Source organism: Protopterus annectens, chromosome 7.part0 (genome assembly GCF_019279795.1).
Source record: "Protopterus annectens isolate FY-2018-M chromosome 7.part0, PAN1.0, whole genome shotgun sequence".
NCBI lineage: Eukaryota > Metazoa > Chordata > Ceratodontiformes > Protopteridae > Protopterus > Protopterus annectens.
In genome coordinates this window covers 1,561,633,588-1,561,657,449 of record NC_056739.1, presented here as the reverse complement: position 1 = coordinate 1,561,657,449, position 23,862 = coordinate 1,561,633,588, and the positions used below count along the sequence as shown (strand labels likewise).

Sequence of the window (23,862 nt, the reverse complement as noted above, 5' to 3'; positions counted from 1 at the left end):
AGTAAAACCAAGACTCACTCCTCCAAAAAGAGGAAACCAGTCTAGTGGACCCTGGCCATAAATAAGCTATACAACAGAAGGAGAAAACTATTACATGATAGAGCAAAATCCCAAAAAGGGAAGGCATCCCTGATCAGTATCAGCAAGAAACTATGATCCCTCATAAAATCATCCAAGGCCAGCTTCGAAAGAAAAATTGCCAAAGACTCTAAAGATAATCACAAAGCCTTCTTTAGCTATGTCAAGAATCTAGGTGGCAGCTCTCAAATCTGCTCTGAGCTAGTGCAAAATGGCAAAAAATACACTGAACCAAGACATTGCCAACATCCTGGCTGATAGGTTCAGTGCAAACTTCACCCCCACCCACCCCCAAAAGGGCCCGTGTCCATCCCAGAAGAATGTAGAGCCCCAGACATCACAGACACACAGGTGAAAACAGCCCTTACCAAAGCCAAAAACATAGCATCAGTGGGACCGGATGGTATCCCAGGCTGCATCTTACACAAGCTCCAAAATGAACTAACTCCTCACCTAAATTCACTGTTCAAACTCAGCCTTACCACAGGCTATGTACCCAAAGAATGGTGTACAGCAACAGTTATCCCACTCCACAAAGGTGGTGCTACAACGGATCCTGGGAACTATCGCCCTATAAGCCTGACTAGCTTGGTCTGCAAAGCTATGGAGCGCATCATCATGGAACTCATTAACAGAGACATTGGGAACCTTCAGACACTGGACCCTACCCAATTTGGCTTTGCTAAAGGCAGATCTTGCCTCCTAAACCTAGATGACTTCTTTGAAACAGTTACCAAGGCCATAGATGAGGGAAAGGTAGTCCACACAGCCTACCTGGACCTCGCAAAGGCCTTCGACACCATTCCCCACTCTGGCATTATAGATAAGCTTACCAGCTTGAACATTAACCCCTATGTCATGAGATGGGTTGCCAACTAGCTCATGGATAGAACTCACATGATCAGAGTTGAGGGTGCTATGTCTGACTCTAAAACGGTTACAAGTGGCATCCCAGAGGGCTCAGTCCTGGGACCCCTCCTGTTCGGTATATACTTCTCTGAGGTACAGACAAGCACGGGAGGACTATGGCTGACCACGTTCGCAGCTGATTGCAAACTGGGGGCCATAACCAACTCTCCGGCGGAGACAGACATCCTCCAGAAGGGTCTCACGGAGACGAATACCTGGTGTCAGAATCATGGCCTCAAGCTAAATGCCAAAAAGTGCATAGTCATCCCCTATGGGAAAAACAAAGTGCCCATGAACTACCACATAAGTGGTAATCCACTAAGTATGGAAGATGTAATTAGGGATCTGGGGACTCAAGTAGATAGCAACCTCTCCTTTGATAATCACATTGCCAAAGTGGTTAGAAAATCCTTCTATGTAGCCCACCTAATCACAAAAGGGTTCACATCTAGATCAAGAGAGGTTATTATGCCCCTGTACTCATCGCTCCTCAGGCCCATAATAGAGTACAATGCCCCATTTGGGATGTACCTTACTCGACACCTGCAACAGCTGGAAAGACCACAGAAGTACCTCATCAAGAGGATTGTGGGCCTCAAACAGATGCCCTATGCAGCTTGACTAAAGAAACTCCAGCTCTACTCGGTTGCTTACCGCCTACTCAGAGGTGAGCTCTGCCCGACGTACAAGGCCATGTCTAACCCGGAATTAATGGACATGCTCCACCTCAAGAAAACCAAATCTCTTAGAGCCACATGTTCTAGGGATTTAAACCTCAGCACAACAATAAACAGGACATGCTGGAGGGATAGAATCCTGTCCCAGAGACTTCCCTTGCTCTGGAATAGAATCCCAATCTATGTTAGGCAAAGCCCCTCACTGACTCTCTTCAAGAGAAATCTTGACGAGTGGATAGGAAATCATAAATTTACCCCTGGGATCACTTCAGTGGCCCTGCTGGACAGAGGCTCAGGAAACTAATCTAAAAGGGAGACGAAAGCCAACACATTCTGTCTAGGCTTATAAAGCAGATAGCCTAGTACCTACCTATGAACCTATATATATATATATATATATATATATATATATATATATATATATATATATATATATATATGTTGAGGGTCTGGGTGGCAGGGTGTGGGGAGAAGGGCAGTCCCTTGTTGAGTTTCCTCATATGCAGTCTGGAATATGGAATAAGGAGTATGCAAGATGCCATGAACCCTAGGGCTTTCAGGATTGCACTTGCAGGAAAGCTGGGGCCTGGTGGCCAGTTGGAAAGAAGTAAGCTGATAGGAAACTTTGCTTCTCTGGTGGTAGGCATGCCATCTGGGATGCTGCGTCCAGACTTGCTCCCAGGAAGATTATCCTTTTGGTGGCTACCTGTTTGGATTTCTTTTCATTGATTGTGTACCTTAAGGATGTTAGTAGGTAATTTACAAAGGCCAGGTCTTTGAGCAGCTTTTCCTAGCTGTCTGCTGAATAAGGCAGTCACCTAGTCAGAGTTGGGAGGGTGGCCTAATGGTTGAAGTGTTTGCCTTACAAACACAAGGTACAGGGTTTGAGTCTCACAAGAAATAACTGGCTAAGCTCACAAGGGCAGTTAGCCTAGTACTAACCTATGAACCTAAGTAAGGATAAATTTGAATATTTCTTTGTCTGCAAAAAGCAATGGCCAGAGCCAGGCATTTTGTGAAAACTCTGGGAGCAGTAGATAAGCCAAAGGGAAGTGCAGAGAACTGAAAGTGCTGAGATCCTGCCCTGAAGAGAAGACATTTTCTGGAGGACTTCCTGATGGGAATGTGGAGGTAGGCCTCTTTTAGGTTCAGGGTGACTACCCAAGTGTCTTTGGACAGCATGGGTAGCAGCTGCTGGAGGGTGTGCATTTTGAATTTTGGGATCACCAGGAAGGTGTTTAGAATGGACAGACTGAGGATGTAGCGCCAGGTGCCCTCTTTTCTGGGTACCAGAAAAAGTCTGGAGTAGAAGCCTTGGCCTGTCTGCTCTGCAGGAACATGTTCTACTGCTCCCAAGGAGAGCAGGGTATCGATTTGCTTTTGAGCCTCTGCCCACTGATTTGGTGGTAGATCTCGGAACCCTTTGGGGATTGGAAAGGTGTGGAATGTTCAGAACCCATTGGTCCTTGGTAATGGTGGCCCAGGTGCTTGAGTGAAAGGAGAGTTTTCCTCCTAGGGGTATGTGATGGTGGGCAGAGGTGAGATAGGGAGGAGGTGAGTCATTATGAGTTTTTGCCATAAGGGGGTGGCTTAGAACTCCCTGGTTTTAAAGTGGAAGCAGTCCACTGCCTAGATCTCTGAAACCCATGGGACTGCTATCTTGGAGGTCTGTTTCCACGAGCCTAGGCTGGCCCTGTTTACTAGGTGCAGGAAAGGACCAGTGCTTGGAAGGAAAATGCCTGCTGAACCTAGGTGGCTGTACCTGTAAGAAATCTTTAACAGTCTACATAGATTGTGCTTTTTCTTCCATCTTTTTTAACACCTCTTCTGCTTTAGTACCAAATAAGGTATCTTTGTGCAAGGATGCATCCAACAATTTTGATTTGCCATGGTCTGGCAGGGGTTGTTTCTTAAGCCATGCATGTCTTCTAATGACAGATCCAGTGGCTGCTGCCCTGCAAGAAGCTTCTAGGGCATCAAAATCGCAGTGCAAATTGTGTTTAGTTACTTGAACACCAGAGTGCATTAATTCCTGTAAATCTTTAGATTCTGCCCATGCGAGAAAGAAGGAATTTTTTTGTTTAAGGAGTTCCAAGGTATGTTGCTGAACTGACAATTGAGTGCCCTGATAACAAGAGTAGCTGAGGTGTATACTTTTTTTACCCCATCTGTCCAGTCCTCTGGAATCCCTGTCTGAGGGGGTGGCATTCTTAACTAAGGTAGCTTTAACCCCTTTTGGGCCTTGAGTAATGACCTCAGGGTCCACTGTTGGGTTTTTAAAAAGATATTTGTGAGAGTCAGGGACTCTCTAGTACCTGTCTGGCTTTCTGGGAGAAGGAGGGAGGGCATCTGGAGTCAAGATAGATTCAAGGAAGACATCATCTACCACATCTAGGACTGGGGGAATGGCTAAGGGCCTGTGCTGTGGAAGGTCCAGGAACTCTCTGAGTCTCTTTTTAGACTGTGGGTAGTCTTGACTCTCTGGTTTGAAATGGTCCCTTAAAGGTTGCAGGGTTTCCCCAAAGGAAAAATCCTCTTGGATAGAGGCTGAAGGAACAGATTCCTCTGCATCAGAAGCCTCATATGTAGAGAGGGGCTGGATGTCTTCATAGTCAGATGCATCAGATTCACCTGACTCTTGTTCAGACAAAACTTCTAGAGACACATCTTTTTTTCATTTTGAGGGAGTGGCTTGGCTTCCCCTAATCAGCATGATAAGTTCCTCTGCCATTCTAAGCAACTGTGACTGAGGCAAGGGAGCAGGTGCCAAAAAATGTCTGGAAGGTGGTTTCTTGGGGGTGGTTCAGCCCCTGGGCCTAAGGAACTCGGTTGGTTTAGAAAGAACGGTAGCCATGAAAGAAGGCATTGGTTTATGTCTGGATTCTGTGTTGTGAAGGAATTCCTCAGAAGCCGGTGCCTGCACAGCGGCTCCAGACCCATCCAAGGTAGAGAAGACTGCAGGATCCTTAGACGAAGAAGAGTTATGCGGCATGCCGGACTCCGAAAGGGTCTCAGTAGAGGCCTGCAAATTAACTGAAGTGGGCATCAGGGGCTGCGAAAGCGCCTCACTGAATTCTGGATGACCAGCTTGGCAGTAGCGTCGTTGGAAGGTTTAGTCCTGTGTAGTTTGTCTCTGTCTTTATCTTTATATTTTTTCGGAAGGTCTGCTGTCGGATGGCTTACGGAAGCCATATCGGAATTGAAGGACTGTAAATAGAAATATTTGGCTATAATAAGGGCCCAATGACGAATAGTTCTGGCATTAAAGCATAGCACCAACAACGAGGGATGTCATAGACTGGGCCTAGACAAGTGACGCATTAGGAATGGAAGTCCCAGTGTGGCATCTGATTTCCACAGGCGAGACAATTATTAACTTTTTCTGATATCGGTTAATGCAAGAAAAAAGGATCCTCAATGGGGTACTTAGCTTTCGAAGACTTCTACTTCAATTCGGAAACGAAACTCAGGTAGCGGCTGACCGGCACTCATACGAACTGCTTCTGCTTCGGGCTCCATGGGAAAAAAGACTGATGTAATGGCGTCGGCTGTCTTCCTTTATACCCCTGACGACCTGACGTCAGTCTTCAAGCGACAGCAATCAATGCAGAAATACTAAGTCTCTGGTATTCTGGCCGGCCGAGGGCTACCCCAGCAGGAATAATCCAAATGTGATGACTAGGACAGTGAAACACGAAGAACATTTAAAGTGCTCCTGCTTGTCATTTTACAAGTAAGGATATAACATAGATAGTAATAAAGCAATTTTTTGAAGGGGCAGCCTTCTCTGCACCACTCTTCACCCACAGTATGTCATTCCTTTAACTCTAAAGTCGCATCATTGCAGGGTTGTCACTTGCAGACAACATAAAATCAGTCTCTTTCTTCAGGAGACTGTGAGCCTGGACAAGTTAAAATAAGATGCACTTCATGCTCCAATAGCATGGAAGTAACTGCAACCTCAAGTTGTTATGTCTGAACAGCAGTGATCGGAGCAATTGTAACACAAGTAACTAACTACACACAGACATACAAAAACAGACACGAACACACACACACACAAACACACACACAAGCACACACACACACATACACACACGCACACATATGCACACACACACACACACACACAGACACACACACACACACACACACACTCACACACTTACACACACATAAACACGCACTCCTACAATATATAAAGCAACTCCACTGCTGCACAACATTGGGGAAAAGCAAAGCTCTCCAATACAGTGCACTGTGGCCTTGAACAGTCTGTATTGGCACACTAATAAGAGTAACAAGGGATTTTCAGCTAACAGTTTGAAATGTCAGGTCCTGTTAGAGTAAGTCCTGAAACACAGAGACTGAATGGCTGAAAAAAAATGGACATACATATACTAAATCTGAGATGGCCATTTTCTGGACTATTCCTTTTTTCCAAGGTAGGATGATCTCAGATTTGGTATATACAAGCTTGATGGTGTGGGGTGCTTGTCCCCCTGCAAAAATTAAGTTTAAAGGACAAGAGTAATGATCAAGATTCACTCCCCCACAATTTTCAGTCTTTTTTTTTTGGCATGTTGACACTCAACACTGAGAGCTGACATTTCAATAGGGAGCCTGATTTTCAAGACAATATAGTTTGATGAGAAACATAATCACAAGAATAGTTTTATATGGTATTAATAACTAACTCCTTATGAAAAGTAATGACTACTTATTTTCTTTTATTTGTATTTGTTTTCCAGGGAAGAGCACTGATCTGCATAGATCTTTTTCAGACTTAGCCCAGGAGAAGTGTCTGGCTAACTGACTTGTTCAGGGTCACACAGTTTGGCAATGGACGCTGAGGGAACCAAACCTTGCACCTCTGAACCACAGGAAACAGCTTGTTAACACCTCCTTAATGCTCTAAGCCAAATGCCAGACAAAAAGCAAAACTCTGTGGCCCATACGGGGATCAAACCCAAGACCTTAACAATATCCACCAACTAACTTTCATAATTGCAACTGGAAGTGTATTACATAGTCTGTATTCAGAAATACTGCTCACAGGTGAGCAGCATGCTCTGCTCAGTTTGGCAGAGTAGCTTTGATCAACTATAATAAGTTCATAGGTTCACAGATAACTACAAGGCAAGCTGCCCTTTTAGCCATTTTATGCCTAGCCAAGACTGTCTGTGCTCGAAATAGCCTATTCCATTTGGTTATAGGTTGGCTTTACCCTGCCCATGGTAGATAATTATATATTAACCCTAATGAGAATTACTTGACTTGGACTTAGATGATTTGGGGGGACCCATGTATGGGATAAAGCATTCAGGAGCTGCCTCTGTCCGTTGGTAGTACATGGTGCAGTCATAGGGTAAATACTCTTTTTCACATCCAAAGATCCAAGCTGCACTTGAATATGGACAGGGATGACGTTTGCTTTATGCCCATGGGATGTGATTTAAAGATCTGCATGAATCGCTTACCTGAGTATTTACCTCACAGGTTTAACAAATATGGTAAGTGTACCACTGAGTAGGATGTAGCTGCTTAGCATGGAGCTGAACAACCGCCGTCTGCTCGATCAAGGAAAACTGCTTTCCTTGTTGTAATAAATTGGTGCAACACAGCTAATAGTTGTGTACTGTGTACACCCTTCGCGGAAGTTGTGTAAAATGAGCATGTCTGACTCACCATACTATGCAGCTTCCTTTTTATTAAGGACATCTATGACATGCAGGGAACTTATTTGCATAGTTAAAACCAGAATGTCACTGCTTGCTTGCATGTTACTGTGCAGCTGAGTGATGAGGTCTTAATTTGCTGCCCAGATGCACACTGAAGGTTTAAGAATTGCCTTTCATTTGCATGGCAGATAGCCTAACATAGTCTACAAATATTTACAAATACTACCCCAATGTCTTAGAAGGTATTATGTTACACTATAGGTAGACTAGAACTGCAAAATTCACTAATAATCAAAACAAGCACTTCTATAACAGCACTGCCAGAATCACTCGAGGCTGAACATGTTCCAAAAAAATAAAAATTTATTGTCATTTAGCACCTTAGTCTTATGTCACAGACTTCTTCAGAATAACATCCAGCAACATGTTCATAGTTCTTAAATATATTTTGAACTACAAACATCAATTAATTAGTTAACTAAAAATTCCATCACTTCCTCCTAGAATATATATATATATATATATATATATATATATATATATATATATATATATATATATATATAAATATAACGGCCATGGTGGTGCAGCGGTTAGCGTTGCCACCTTGCAGCAAGAGGTTCTCTGGTTCGATTCTCGACTGGGGTGCCTTCTGTGCGGAGTCTGCATGTCCTCCCTGTGGTTGTGTGGGTTCCCTCCGGGTTCTCCGGTTTCCTCCCACATCCCAAAGACATGCTGTAGGTGGATTGGACACTCTAAATTGGTCCTAGGCATGTGTGTGTGTGTGTGTGCCTTCTGTGGAAGGTTGGGCGCCGGGCTGGCAACTCGACACTGTAAAACTCTACTGCCAATCATGAGTGGACAGGTGATCCGCTGTGGCGACCCCTAACCAGGAAAAAGCCGGAAGAAGAAGATATACACACACACACACACACACACACATATATATATATATATATATATATATATATATATATATTATATGGGAACCTGTCAAATCGACGAAACCATACATCCCAGACGACCAGATCACCGAGACCACATCGCCGACGGTAGATAGTGTGAAACAGATATGGTGGTGTAGGGAAACTTTTTGCTTGGGCTTTAACGCCCCTTGTGCATGATGTTTGTTACAAATTTGGCACATTAAAATAAATTTTTTTAGAGTAGTTTGTAAATTCATATGTTGTGAACACTTGGTTCACCAGATGTACCAGTTATACCGCCAACAATGATGAGTAGTGCGGAACGGGATGTATTCCCATTTCCGCAATGTGGTACGATCTCGGAGTTGGTATATTTAAGTAGGGGGGTGTGGGGGGTGCAGGAGAGCTTGCCCCCCTGCTATACATGTTACTTTTTGTTTTTAGTTGTATTGAGGACATGGGAATACATTCCATTCCGTAATACTTACACTTACCGTTGTCTGGGATGTGTGGTGTCGGGGATGTAGTCTCGGTGATTTGGTCGTTGGGGAAGTGTGGTTATGTGGATCTGATATGGAGCCATATATAAAAAGATATATATATATATATATATATATATATATATATATATATATATATATATATATATATTTATACATACATAATATTTGATGCAATGTCATTAAAATACACTGCAATGTTGTTAAAAATGAATGCTTAAAAATAAAATTCATTAACTTGCAAGTTTTATGGCTAGTGCTCCAAAGCAGACATAGTCTAGGTAAATGTTAACTACCACAGAAAAGTGCTTACCTGCACTTGCAGTAGTGATAAGACATGCAAATTAGCCAATAATGAGGTCTTTCTTCATTGCAGCTAATCTGTCCCTGAATTGCAAAATATCAAAACACAGAAACAAAGCCTTTTTACAACAGCCTTTAACATGAGCAGTGGATGGCTTAATGAATCCTTAATAATACCAAATGGGAAACTGAATAGGCTTAAAATGCCCCATAAGGGCAGCTAGTTAGTACTTACCTATGAACCTATGAAACACTACCACCTATCACATCAGATCAACAAAAAATGCAAGGAAGTACACCCTGTAATTTGTGATACACATTTTGGGTCTGAAAACCAAATTTCAGTAATGGTACAGCTATCAACATCAGTCAAGCAAAAGAAAACTTGTAAATTACCCTTTTAATTACTGACACTTCTGACATTTAGCAAACCACCTTCGCCCAATTTTAATTTTTATCTGTATTTAAAACTACACTATGGAGACTGAAATGTTTCTGTTCAGTACTTGTGTCCAGGGAGACAGGTGAAGTTCACAAGGTGCAAATAACCCCACCTGGATGTACACCTCACTTCAGGCCAGTGACCGAATGTCACAGTTTTGTTTTGATATTTAGCTGGCATCTGAAGATGGAAGGATTTTGCTAAGTAGATGAGTTTTTTTCCCATTTTTGCCAGGATGTATGACATCCTAACCCTATTTTGTTGCCTACACAAGAAGAGGGGCTTATTTTATTGTTTTCTTAACATGAACAATGACCATGCCAGTCACCCTTGACCCTTATTACCCTTCCAGTTTAAATGCTGCCTGCAATACACATTGAATATGTTACGTTCAAACTGAAACCACTAGAAAAACGTTTCCTTTATATGGCAGATGCATGCCATATAAACTGTGTGAAGCTCTCTTTCGGAAATAATTTTTTTTCAAGTATCTTTATACGGTAGCCTACGATATCCTACATCCTGTCCTAAAACAAGGCTAACCAGGCTAAGCATCAAACAATGGATCACCTCTGTCTAGCAACACTAGAAATGCTGCAGCTAAAGCTCCACATAATTAAAGCAGTAAGCACCTGTAATGCCTTTTCCTAAAAGACTTGACAAAGACAGCTTCTTACCACCTCACCTCATAAACTCTTATTTATATTCCATTTAAATAATTCACACCAGTGGGGATGTATTGTCTTAGTGAATGACCCAGGGATAATATTTCTATCATTTACAAACAGCTGTCAACATTCTGGACCATAACAGATGGCACATGCAAATTATCATGAGACAACTCCTAGCCCTATTTACAGCTGACCTCTGCAAAGCTCTAGTCCATTGGTATTTGCCCATCAAAGAGAGCTCAGCCCTCTGATGCATAATGACTTCTAAACACCAATAAACAGAAGCAGAACCTTCCTCATTGAACGTAAACAAGAAAAAAGAACATGACATAGCAATATTCATTATATGATGGGTTCTTGAAAAAGTTGATTTCCTGTGGTTAAATATGGAAATTTTGACTATTTCACTTGTTGACAATATTTTTTTTCAAATATAATAGGTATCACATGGATGTCTGTAATCTAATTTCACCCATTTAACAAAATGAGTCCATTAGAATTTTTAGAATTTTGTAATGCCACATTGTAAGTATACAGTTGATTTTTCCACACACTTTTCATTTTCATGTTAATACTTCCCTTACTGTGCCTTACTAGCATTGCAGAATTTTCACATGACTATTAAATAAACTTTTTTCAACACAACTGTTTTGGGCAACAATTGCAAAAATAGCCTTTTGACAGAACTGCTATAATAATGAATCATAATGAATGAGGAGGGTACCTATGGTTAAATATGATAACAGCAGTCCTGCAAGAGAATAAATGCTATGGCAAGCCCCCCACACTCCCCGAACTTACATATACCAACTCCAAGTTCACCAGACCTCAGAGAAAAGGGAATAGTACAAGAAATGGCATCTCAGACTTCACTACAAGTCAGATCTTTCGACCATTTAGTCTCTGCGTTTCAGAACTCGCTCCAGAGGGTCTCAACATTTCAGATAGTTACCCACACACGTACACACACTAGAAATAACAAACTTTTGTCTCTGTACAGTGTCTCCCTGACTGTTTTTTGCACTTAGCCTGATTTCTGCATAAAAACAATATCATGCAGTTAATGTTATAAGCATACAGCACTGTCAGAATTGTGTGAGTCTAATAATAAAGGCTAATCACTTCATTTGAGACATATTATACTTGCTGTTTGAAAAAATGTCATGCATCAAGCAGCATTTCAAACAGTTTGAAGAACACAAAGCTATAATGATAACTGTCTACACTACTGGCCTACATTTTTATCAATCCCAGCTTAGAACTCTGTCTCATAAATTATGATAATATCGCACAGATGTAGATTCAAGCAAGATTTCATAGTCACTACGCAGAACGTTTTTTATGGACTTATAAAAATGATTTTTGTGTCTGAAAAAGTGATGACTGTTGCCTTCTTGTGGAAGTTTAAAGCAAATGTGTTTTGAAACCTTGGGTCAGATTATTATAAACTGATCAATTTATTTATTTTTTTTTTATAAAAAGGGATGTGTAACTGGCCACTACCAACAGCTTTGATGCACTGTCACAATGAAATTCTATACAAAAGGGTATATCTGCAAATGCTACATAAAACCTCATTTTTGGACTAACGTGTAAACAACATCATCGCAGAACATGAGACAAGGTGCATTAGACATTTTTAGGAATTTTAGACAAAAATGACAAGTTTACAGCCAGTGGTTGCAGTGCCAAGAATGCAATGAACACTCTGCAGAAGAACAATAAAGACACATCTGCCATTCAGGGAGTAGAGGATTCTACTGCTCTGGCTGTTAAGCTTTAGTAGGGAAGTGAGTCTGTACCAGGGTGAGGATGTTAGTGGGGTGGTGGGTCTATTTCCATGGTCAGGATGGACTTTTTGACACTAATAAATTTTGTACCTTGCTGTTTATTATGAGGGTCCGAATTTAAAAAAAAAAGTTCCTGTGAAGAGATGCCTGTGCTAATTAGCCAAGTGTTGTCCCCCCAGAATTGCCTGCAGTAAGGTATTTAGATAGATGCCAAGTGATTCAGAGAACTGCTCGGCTGCATAGATTAGCACATCCACTCCTGAACGCATCTGCTAGTAATTCTTCTTCTTATTATTATTATTAACTATTTGTTCACCAGGGTAAATGGACCGGTCTATTGACCCTTTTCAGCTATGACCCAAGCAAACAATGCCTTCAACGATCATGACAGAGGTAAGTGCTTGGGAGTTTAATGGTCTGATACAGTTAAGGTGTATGTGTGTGTATGTATGTGAGTGCATTTGAGAGGATGCATGTGCGAGCATATGTGAAAACATGTGTTTGCCTAGGAGGTACTAGTAGGGGATAGGTCAGTTAGATTGTGTGTGTGTGTGTGTTGGTTTGACTGTCATACCACCACATATCCCTAAATTAACACGTAAAACCTATAACATTAGGTCAGGGGGAAGCACTAGCCACCAGGGAATACAGTGACTACATGGGTTGGGAAGAAATACTGCCACCTTAGAATACATTAACTTCATGAGTCAGAGGGAAACACTAGGCATCTGGTAATTAACTACATAAGTCACAGGGAAACATTAACTTTGTGATTTGGGGGAACTAGCAATCAGGAACAACCTCTCATATTGAAATAGCACCAGAGATTATCCTTAGTGAATAGTAATAACCTGACATGCCATAACGGTACTTACACATAACGAGGATGGGGGGAAACTCTAGCCACCAGGAATAACCTGCATTGACATAATGGCACTTCCACATATCAGGGATGGAGGGAAACACTAGCCACCAGGAATAACCTCCTATGCCGTAATGGGATTTACACATAATGGGGATGGGGGGACACTAGCACCATGGATATCATCTTGTGCCACAATGTCAATTAGATATAATAGGAATGTGGCGGAAACACAGACACCAGGAGTACAGTATACAGCATCCTTTTAAAGTATGCAGTTAAAAAAATAAAACATGGTATGAGAAACCAATAGACTCCAGGAATACTATTAAGCAGCACACCTTAAAGGCACTAAAAAGTAGTCAAACCCTACACCCTTACCACAGTAAACCTTAGAACTAACCTTCTAAGTATACATGAAAGATCTCTGACATCATTCCATGCCTGCAGAGATCATGACGTATGAGGAGGAGTAATGGGATGAGTAGGTACACCTTTTAACCTGACAGTACAAGGCAGAACTTAATCATTGACAGGTGGTACAGCTGTCTCCTACAGGCTTGGAAAGGTGCTAGTCTGAAAGCGTTTGCAATAGCATGGAGTACTTCAAGGATATGATTTATGAGGGCAGGAAAAAGGAGACATCAGGGACATTCTAACAACACAAGGACAGGCATGGGGTATGTGTGTGTGTGTGTGTGTGTGTGTGTGTGTGTGTGTGTGTGTGTGTGTGTGTGTGTGTGTGCGTGTGTGTGCGTGTGTGTGTGTGTGTGAGTGTGTGTGTGTGTGTGTGTGTGTGTGTGTGTGTGTGTGTGTGTGTGTGTGTGTGTGTGTGTGTGTGTGTGTGCGTGTTTGTGTGCGTGTGTGTGTGTGTGTGTGTGTGTGTGTGTGTGTGTGTGTGTGTGTGTGTGTGTGTGTGTGTGTGTGCGTGTGTGTGAGGGGGTGGTGCCTGTGCTAATACAATGGGTCTGCAGTCACCATTTATTGCAGAAAGTGCTGATCTGCACTCATGATTATTCACAGATATACACAGACATGCAAAATAGTCCATAATGAGTTATTTCCTTACGGCAGCTAATATCTCTCTGAATGTGGTAGCAGCACATCATGTACACAGGATTCTATTACCGCAGACCTTAACATGAGCTCAATGGTACTTTACTAATTCTTGGGAAGGTAGTACTTGTGAATTTGCCTCTCCTTGTACTGCAGCATCTGAATTTCCTGTATGAATAAGTCCATGGGGACAGACTTTTTAGATTATTGCTGTGGACATTGATGGACCAAGTTTACACAGAGCTGGACACTATTTATTTCTTGTTATGTATCTCTATCATTGTCACTTATCTCTTCTGCAAAGCTCAGCTGCACATGCCTCAACATTTTTCCATTTGCTCAGGCTAGTTAACAGTTACATCCAAAAGCAAACGTTTACATTTATTTCAAAGGTCGTTGCTTGTCCTTCCTTTTTACACCTCACAAGTCCACAACTTTGAGACCAGTCACCAGAAAAATGAAAGGATCATAGGACTGTGGAACAAGGCTACACATGACATTTTTAAGTTAATGTACCGTTACTAAAATGAAAATCTGACCTTATGACAGATGCTGACATAAACCCCAACTACAGCAGTAAAATTCTACACTAAAATGGCCATCTGCAGTTACTGCTATTGGATTAATGTAATGTCTATGAATACACTAATACATAACACACACATTGCAATATGTTCGGGTACAGTCTGTGTTTTCCAGAAGCTTTTCCTTATTCAGTACATAAAAGGCATTGTGCATTATGCAATCAAATCCACAGCCAAAAGAATATAAAAGGCCCAAAATGAGACAGACAGTGATTATTAGCTCACACAAGTCTGCCAACAGTGTTATTTATGAATAATGAGCTGGTAGCATTTTTACGTACTGCTGAGTGGCACTGTAACAGGTTTGCTCATAATGACTCTGCCTCAATATCTCAGCAGTTTTGAAGCAGATCTTACATTTGGTTCATGGGACTGATGCCAGGTTGTACAGCTGAGCCTTATTACATCTGAGGCAGGACTTACTTTCTTGATGATAGGATATTAATAACAATGTATGTTTAATCACATCAGTGTTAATGCTAAATCTGTGTATGAAAGTGAGCTAAAAAAGTGATTAAGGGTGTATGATGATCCAATAATACACTTATTCTTAGATTAAATGCCTGTATTATGTAGTCAGCATATTTCATCACTGTCTTTTCAGGACATGATGACTTAACTGCAGTAAAATGATACATGAACAAATCTTGTGCTTTTCGGCTGTTACTAGAAAGCTCGAAAATGTAGACCCAACATTAATGTGACATTCTGTTTAGCACATTGCAACTTTTGAAGAAAAACTACATTGTAAAATAAGCATTTACATTAAAAGTAGCTATAAATATGTATTTCATTAACTATACAAAGCAGCTGAAATGCTTTTAATAGTTTGGCATCCATTTAAAGAAAAAGTACATTATAAAACTATATAACTTGCAGCAACAACTGTGCTTCTTCTATATGTCCTTCTCTGGTGTACTGTTATTTATATAATGCGCGCGCGCACACACACACACACACACACACACACACACACACACACACACACACACGCTCACAAAAGTGAAAACTAAACATTTTAATTCAGTCTGAATGTCAGATACAGTTAAGTAGACCATTAAGTGGTAGAGAGTATAAAGACTGATTACAACACTGCAAGTGACTTAGCATCATTACCTAAATGACAAAAAAGATACATACACAAGAAACTTGAAGGCAGAAACTTACTGTCTCTCGCATCTCCTGTCTCTTGATTTTTCAGAATGCTGGGTTGTGAGGGCAGTACCTCTGTGGAATAAAAACAATAAATTTTAGAGACCTGCTTATCAAATCTATAATATATTCAGTACAGCTACTCTGTGCATGTTTTATGGTCTTATTCACTTAAACGTTTAATGAAACAGTAGTCACATACACAATTTTCACCCACCATCGGGATCTTTAGTGTGCTACTGCTACGTCTTGATTTAGGGAAGGACAAGCAGTAAGTTTGTTATACGTAACACTGAGAACAAGAAGAAAAAAAAAAGAGACTCCAAAAGAGGTGCTACAATGAACAGGTTAACACAAAGGGCATTTGCCATGAAGTCTGTTTCTAAACAGTAACATAACCATACATGTCACATAATGCAAATTATCAGAGGAAACACATGCTGAGTCCTGGGATTATCTGATTGATAATTTAATAACCTTTCTTTTTATCTTGTTATAAAGTTTACTTTTTATAGGTCATTAAACTATCAAGTACTACTTTCTGTAACAACTGGAATGGCATTGGGGAGGGTCTCTGCTAACCTACAACTCTAATCCAAATGTGAAAAACAGTTATACCACCTATTATCATGTTATAGTATGGCTAGAGTACACCTAAAAATGGCCAACACTATACAAATCAGTGGAATACATACTATGCCAAGAAAAGGTAATAGGAATCTGAAGCATGCTCCATCAGTTGTTGTTGTTGTTGTGTCTTTCGGCTTTTCCCGGTTAGGGGTCACCACAGCAGAACTCCGGTCTGCTAATGATTGGCAGTAGATTTTTATGAGCCGAGTTGCCGGCCCTGACGCACAACCTTCAACGAAGGTACGCCCATTCACGCATGTCTCCACACAGAAGACGCTCTAGCTGAGAATCGAACAGGACCACATCTTACTGTGAGGCGACAACGCTACCGCAGCACCACCATGCTCCATCAGTGAATCTCTTAATTACTGGTGCCATAAACCAAACACAGCCAAACCTGCTATATAGCTGCCAAAGCCTCCTACCTCCTGTATAACTGTACATCAGCCATTAAATGCATGCATGACAGGCAAGACTCTCTTATGCATGCATTATTACAGCTGAAAATATGGGAAGGGGCATGCTGTGGGGCTGCAGAAGTAAAGTACAGTTTAAATTGTAAAAACAGATATGAGTTATCCTGTGTTTTTGAAGGGGAGCTGTACTCATACCACAACTTTGTATGAGTACAGCCTTTAGTGATGGCTCCCTCCAAAACTGCAGACCACAAAACAGCTTCACCTCTTTGTCAGGCATGGTAATGCAGGCATATGAACTATCCACAATGTAATGCATACATTACCATATGGTAACATGCAATCTATATGCCACGAAAGGTCCAATGACTCCACTGGTTCCCACCATTACTTTACAGTTTTACAGTGGCATCCAGTAACATTGTACGATTTTAAAGTCTAGAAGTGTAGCAAAGGGAAAACTGCTTTTAAAATTTTGTGTAGGCCTCTGTGATTCCTCATCAACTTATGTTGCTAATGGGGTAAATTTGTTAGCCTGATATGGAATCAAGCACCTAATTACAACTTTGGGAGTAGCATGCTACCCAAAATGCAACTTTTCTTGGAATTTTGTCAGAAGTATCTACTATTTATTTGTTAAATGTTGTTAACTTGGTTAGTTCACTGTGCCAAGGGCTCACTTGCAGGACTGGCTGAAGAAAAATGGTCCATAGCTCAAATTTAGGGCTGATTAAACATGTTTCGTTAGTTCAGCCAATGGACCTAAACATCACATTTTCACATGTAGTACAAAAGAGGAATGTGAAGAGGAAAAACATACATCCACAAGGAAAACAAGCAAACTCAACCCAACTGAAGCTGAAACCCTGGAGCTGAGAGGAAGTATCACTACCTACTGTGCCACTGCAGTGCCCACAGGCCAGACTCCAAAACAATTTACACTTGGGGCAAGGTGCCTACCCAGGTTTGAATGGTAATAAATACAAGAGTCCTAAAGAAAGCTTCAGTGTTTCTTCAGTTAAATTATGTAAATGAGAAGTCATGCAAGGCTTATGGCTATGTCTAATGGTAACATTTGTTTCCACAAGACAAGAACCTATCTCTGCCCTTCACTTTATAGCATGTATTACTTTTTGAACATATCTAAGAAGTCACTTGCACCCCTTGATGACAACATGTAGAAAGTGGACGTCTTGGTACCCATTATCTTAATGGGTATAAGTGCCACAGGTAACCCTCAGTGCAGACAAAATTATATTTAGTTTCAAGTTTTCTTGTATGGTTGTCAGGAGTGCTGCATAAAACAATCATATTTACACTGCTGGGAAGGTCTAGCTTTGTGTGGGCAAGACAGAATTTTTTCTTTATGTGCAGACTGTTGCATTTCTTGAATCCCCAAATGATGTCAGTATACTCCAGGAGGGTCTCACCCAGACAAATGACTAGTGTATTAGTCATGGTCTCAGACTGAATGCAAAGAAATGCATTATCATTCCCTTTGGCACAAACAATATATCTTCACACAATCAAATCAACAACAATACCCTAAGAAACCATGAAGTGGTAAGGGACCTGGGATCACAAGTTAACTGCGACTCTAACTTCAACCACCATGTGTCTACTGTAGTAATGAAAACTTTCTACATAGCACACTTTATTAGTAAAGGCATCACCTCAAAATCAACAGAAGTTATAACCACCCTATACTCAACACTTATCCGGCCCATAATTGAGTATAATGCCCCATTCAGCATGTACTGTACTAAGCACCTGCAGCAACTAGACAGACCTCAGAGGTTTCTAACAAAGAAGATCAAGGGGCTCCAGCATGTGCCTTACACAGACTGACTAAAGTCCCTGTACTATACTCTGTATCGTACAGACTTCTTAGAGGAGACTTATGCCTGGCCTAGATAGCAATCCAAGACCTAAACCTAATTAACTTGCTGCATATCCGTAAATCAAATGGGACTAAGACTACTCATTCCAGGAACCTAAATATGGCCTGTGACTTAAATAGGACATGCTAAAGGAACAGATTTATCTCCCAGCAACTGTCGCATCTTTGGAACAGGCTACCAATTTATGTGAAACAGTGCACCACTACGACACTGTTCAAGAGAAACCTGGAGGAGTAGATGGGGCACCTAAAATTCTTACCGGGGTAGCACTCTCAACCCTCCTGCACATGGGCAGTCATCACTAAATGCAATCTTGGCTATTGTTTAGCATTTCTATGGTATTACATTGGGATGAAATGGCTAAGCTTAAAATGACCTCCGGGTTGATAGCCTAATAATCTCGAATGATCCTATGATCCTTTGGAATGAAATTATTTTCTTTGTTCCTTATAATAATGAGGCCGTGTTTGTTTTGAACTTCTTTAAAAGCTGTGAGCTTTAGTACTGAATCCTTATTTGCTTTCTTCTCCATCCTTTTCTGTCCACTGAGCTACTCAGGGATCACAGCTATTGGTCCCTTCATCTGAGGATGGAGGAGCACTGTATACCACCATGGACTGTATAAGCTGAAGAAGCACAAGGGAGCGCTGTCACTGTATACATAAGTACAGGGAAGTACATAGAAATGCTGACACTGTATACAGAGTTAGGGAAGCGTATGGGAATGCTGACACTGTATACAGAGTTAGGGAAGTACATGGGAATGTTAACACTGTATACAGAGTTAGGGACGTACAGGGGGTGCTGTAAATGCATGCATAGGAAAGGTAAAGGAAATTCTGTCACTGCATACATAGAAAAGTAAAAGGGAATGCTGCCACTGTATATATAGTTAGGTAATTACAAGGGAATGGGGTCACTGCATACACAGGAGAGTAACATGGAATGCTATCACTGGAAATATGGGGAACACAAGAGAATCCTGTCACTGTATACATAGTTATGGAATCACAAGGGAATGCTGTCACTGTAAACACAGTTATGGTATCACAAGAGAATGCTGCCACTGCATACATAGTTATCGAGGTGCAAGGTAAAGCTGACACTGTATATATGGTTAGGGAAATTACAAGGGAATGCTGTCACTGCATACGTAGGGAAGTAAAAGGGAATGCTGTCATTGCAAACATTGGGAGCACAAGGGAATACTGTCACTGTGGACATAGGGAAGTAGAAGGGAATGCTGTCATTGAAAACATTGGGAGCACAAGGGAATACTGTCACTGTGGACATAGGGAAGTAGAAGGGAATGTTGTTACTGTATACACAGGGGAAATACAAGGGAATGCTGTCACTGTAGACATAGGGAAGTAAAAGGGAATGCTGTCACTGCATACATAGAGAAGTAAAAGGGAATGCTGTCACTGCAAACATTGGGAGCACAAGGGAATACTGTCACTGTAGACATAGGGAAGTGGAAGGGAATGTTGTTACTGTATACACAGTTAGGGGAACTACAAGGGAATGCTGTCACTGTAGACATAGGTATGTAAAAGGGAATGCTGTCACTGTATATATGGGGAATCCTGAAGGAATGTTTTCAATGTATACAGAATTAGGAAAATGCAAGTATAGGCTTGCTTCATTATGTCTCTGTGCATACATCAGTACCAAAGATGCTTCTCAGTGAGGGATGCAACCTGAGAAACAGCAATTACCATTTTTTTTAATTAAATGACCATTTCATCATCTTCTTTCAGCTGTTCCCATTAGAGGTCGCCATAGCGGATCATCTGTTTCTATTTCTTCCTGCCCTCTGCATCTTGCTCTGTCACACCAACCACCTGCATGTCCTCTCTCACCACATCCATAAACCTTATCTTAGGCCTTCCTCTTTTCCTGTTACCTGGTAGCTTCATCCGTAGCATCTTTTTCCCAATATACTCAGCATCCCTCCTCAGCACATGTCCAAAGTAACGTAATCATGCCTCTCTGGCTTTGTCTCCAAACCTTCCAACCTGGGCTGACCCTCTAATATACTTATTCCTAATCCTGTCCACCCTCATCACACCCAGTGCAAATCTTAACATCTTTAACTCTGCCACATCAAGCTCAAACTCCTGCCTATTTGCCAATGCCACTGTCTCCAACCCATATAACATAGCTTGTCTCACTACCCTCTTGTAGACCTTCCCTTTCACTCTTACTGGTACTCGTCTGTCACAAATCACTCCTGACACTCTTCTCCACCCACACCATCCTGCCTGTACTCTCTTCTTCACTCACCATTATGCTGAACTATTGATCCCAAGTATTTAAACTCATCCACCTTCGCCACCTCTACTCCTTGCATGTTCACCATTCCTCTATCCTTCCTCTCATTCACACACATGTATTCTGTCTTAGTCCTGCTGACCTTCATGCCTCTTCTCTCTAGAGCATATCTCCATCTCCCCAGAGTCTCCTCCATCTGTTCCCTACTCTCACTACAGATAACAATGTCATCTGCAAACATCATAGTCCACGGGGACTCCAGTCTGATCTCATCTGTCAACCTGTCCATCACCACTGCAAATAAGAAAGGGCTCAGATCTGATCCGTGATGTAATCCCACCTCCACCTTAAATGCATCCATCACTCCCACCGCAGACCTCACCGCTGTCACACTACTCTTGTACATATCCTGTACCACCCTTACATACTTCTGTGACACTCCCGACTTCCTCATACAATACCACAACTCCTCTCTAGGCACCCTGTCATCTGCTTTCTCTGAGTCTACAAAACACAATGCAACTCCTTCTGACCTTCTCTGTACTTCTCCATCAACACTCTTCAGAGCAAACTTCGCATCTGTAGTGCTCTTTCCTGGCATGAAACCATACTGCTAATCACTAATCATCATGTCCCTTCTTAACCTAGCTTCCACTACTCTTTCCCATAACTTCATGCTGTGACTGATCAATTAAATCCCTCTGTAGTTACTACAGCTCTGCACATCACCATTATTCTTAATAATCGGTACCAAAACACCTTTTCTCCATTCCTCAGTCATCCTCTCACTTTCCAAGATTTCATTAAACAATCTGGTTAAAAATTTCATTGCCATTTCACCTAAACACCTCCATGCTTCCACACGTATGTCATCTGGACCAACAGTCTTTCCATTCTTCATCCTCTTCATAGCTATCCTTACTTCCTCCTTGCTAATCCATTGTACTTCATGATTCACTATCCCCACATCATCCAACCTTCTCTCCCTCTCGTTCTCTTCATTCATCAACTCCTCAAAGTTCTCAATTAAATGACCATTTAATAGTTATCAATGAAGCTATATAAATTATGCTATCTCTAAGTAAAATATATATTTAGGTAAGTACCAGTTTACAGTCTACAGAACTGCGTACAAATTAAAAACACAGGGTTTGCTGCTAAGATTGACTAGGAGGCTGAAGTAAACAACACTGGGACTATTTTAGTTAACATTGCTGTAATGAAGTCTGGATTTACAGAAGATAGACAGTTATACTATTTGCTGAGGATTACTGAACTCCAAAACAACTTTAAAGATGCTCCTGTATGGACTCTCTGAAAGATGCTGTAGAGGTAGAGGCAGCCAGTGGAATATGATCTTATTTCCTCTGAGATGTGGCATATGCAGACTTAGGTATACAAATTACAGTGGGAAGAGAGGATCGCAGCACTGCCCTCAGGTGTGAAGGGGCCCCTGCCCTCACTTAAAACATTTTCATCAAGTTTTACAAAATCAGTATTCAGTTTGGCAATACCAATTTCAGTCTTCTGAGATTAATAAATCATGATTCAATAATCTGTGTTTTGGCAAATCATCCTGAGATTACAAACAATTTTAGTATCTGTACTCATATGCCTACAGATGTTGGTTAAGTTACTTAGTACAATGATATGCTCAAAGCAATAAGGAAAGCTACACAATTTCACCACAAAATATATTCCTTGATTTATTCAAAGAAACTGTTTTAAAAAACATAATACACTACAGCTTTATATTGGCTTATACTAGCCTTTCTTTTTCCAATATGGCATGCTTAAGTGTAGGACACTCTGGACATACTCAAAAAACTAGATAAAGCTTGATATTGTTTGGTCATGATAATACTTTCTGTGTTTCAAGACTCACGGAACAGTACAGAATATATATCACAACATAAATGACACCCACATATTGAACACATCTACTATACCACAGACTGTATGGGGGGTAGCTGACTTAGTTTCATAGTTTGTTTTGTAACTCCTTCCTTATATACATTTAAATAAAAGTTATTGATCTAAATATTGCAGATTTCAAATACTATGTTTCATTATTTGGTAATATAGTCTGTGAAGCTGCCATATAATAGGCATGCATCAGGATAATATCTAAAAAATTCAGAAATTTGTAGCAAGTGCTAACACCACAAATGTGAAACATAACTAAAAAGGCAGAGCTACAGGAGAGATCCACGTGCTATATTGCACTTATGCATAAGTGGCAGTTACTCTAAATGATAGCAATCATTAATCTTGTCATACACATAGGTTCATAGGTGTGTACTAGGCTAATAACCCTGGAACCTTTACAAGCCTAGCCCATAGGATTACCCTGGCATCATGCCACCCGACCTTAGTTCCCAGTGCCTCTGTCGAGTAGAGTCACTGGAGTGATCCCCGGGGTGAATTTTCTATTTCCCATCCACTCATCAAGATTTCTCTTGAAGTGTGAAGCGCTCTGCTTGACATGTATGGGAAGTCTATTCCATAGCATGGGCAGCCTCTGGGTTATGAACCTGTCCCTCCAGCTTGTTCTGTTGATTGTGGTAATGAGGTTGAGGTCAATGGAGCATGTGTTGCAGAGGGATTGGGATTTCTTTAGATGTAGCATTTCTAACAGAGCTGGGTCAGACATGGCTTTGTATGTCAAGCAGAGATCACCTCTAAGTAGGCGATATGAGACAGAGAATAGTCGGAGTTTTTTGAGTCTGTCCATATAGGACAAATGGTTAAGGCCTAGGATCCTCTTTGTGAGGTACTTTTGCGGCCGCTCCAGTTGTTGCAGGCGTTTAGTGAGGTACATGCCAAATGGGGTATTGTACTCAATGACTGGCCTAATGAGGGAAGAGTAGAGGGAGACAATGACCTCTTTCTTCCTGCATGCAAAACCCTTAGTAATGAGATGTGCCACATATAAGGACTTTCTGTCTACAGTGTCAATGTGGTGGTCAAAAGAGAGGTTGCTGTCAACCTGTGTTCCCAGATCTCTTAT

The 23,862-nt window shown here is 41.2% G+C and overlaps 1 protein-coding gene across 3 annotated transcripts in view; it reads right to left on the bottom strand.

Moving 5' to 3' along the window:
- Positions 1-23,862, bottom strand: part of FBLN2 (fibulin 2) — a 910,922-nt gene that overhangs the window by 625,889 nt on the left and 261,171 nt on the right. For all 3 annotated transcript variants that reach the window (XM_044078109.1, XM_044078110.1, XM_044078111.1), the window contains exon 3: positions 15,647-15,706. In XM_044078109.1, the coding sequence (XP_043934044.1) occupies positions 15,647-15,706 (60 nt within the window). The remainder of the gene's footprint in view (positions 1-15,646; positions 15,707-23,862) is intronic.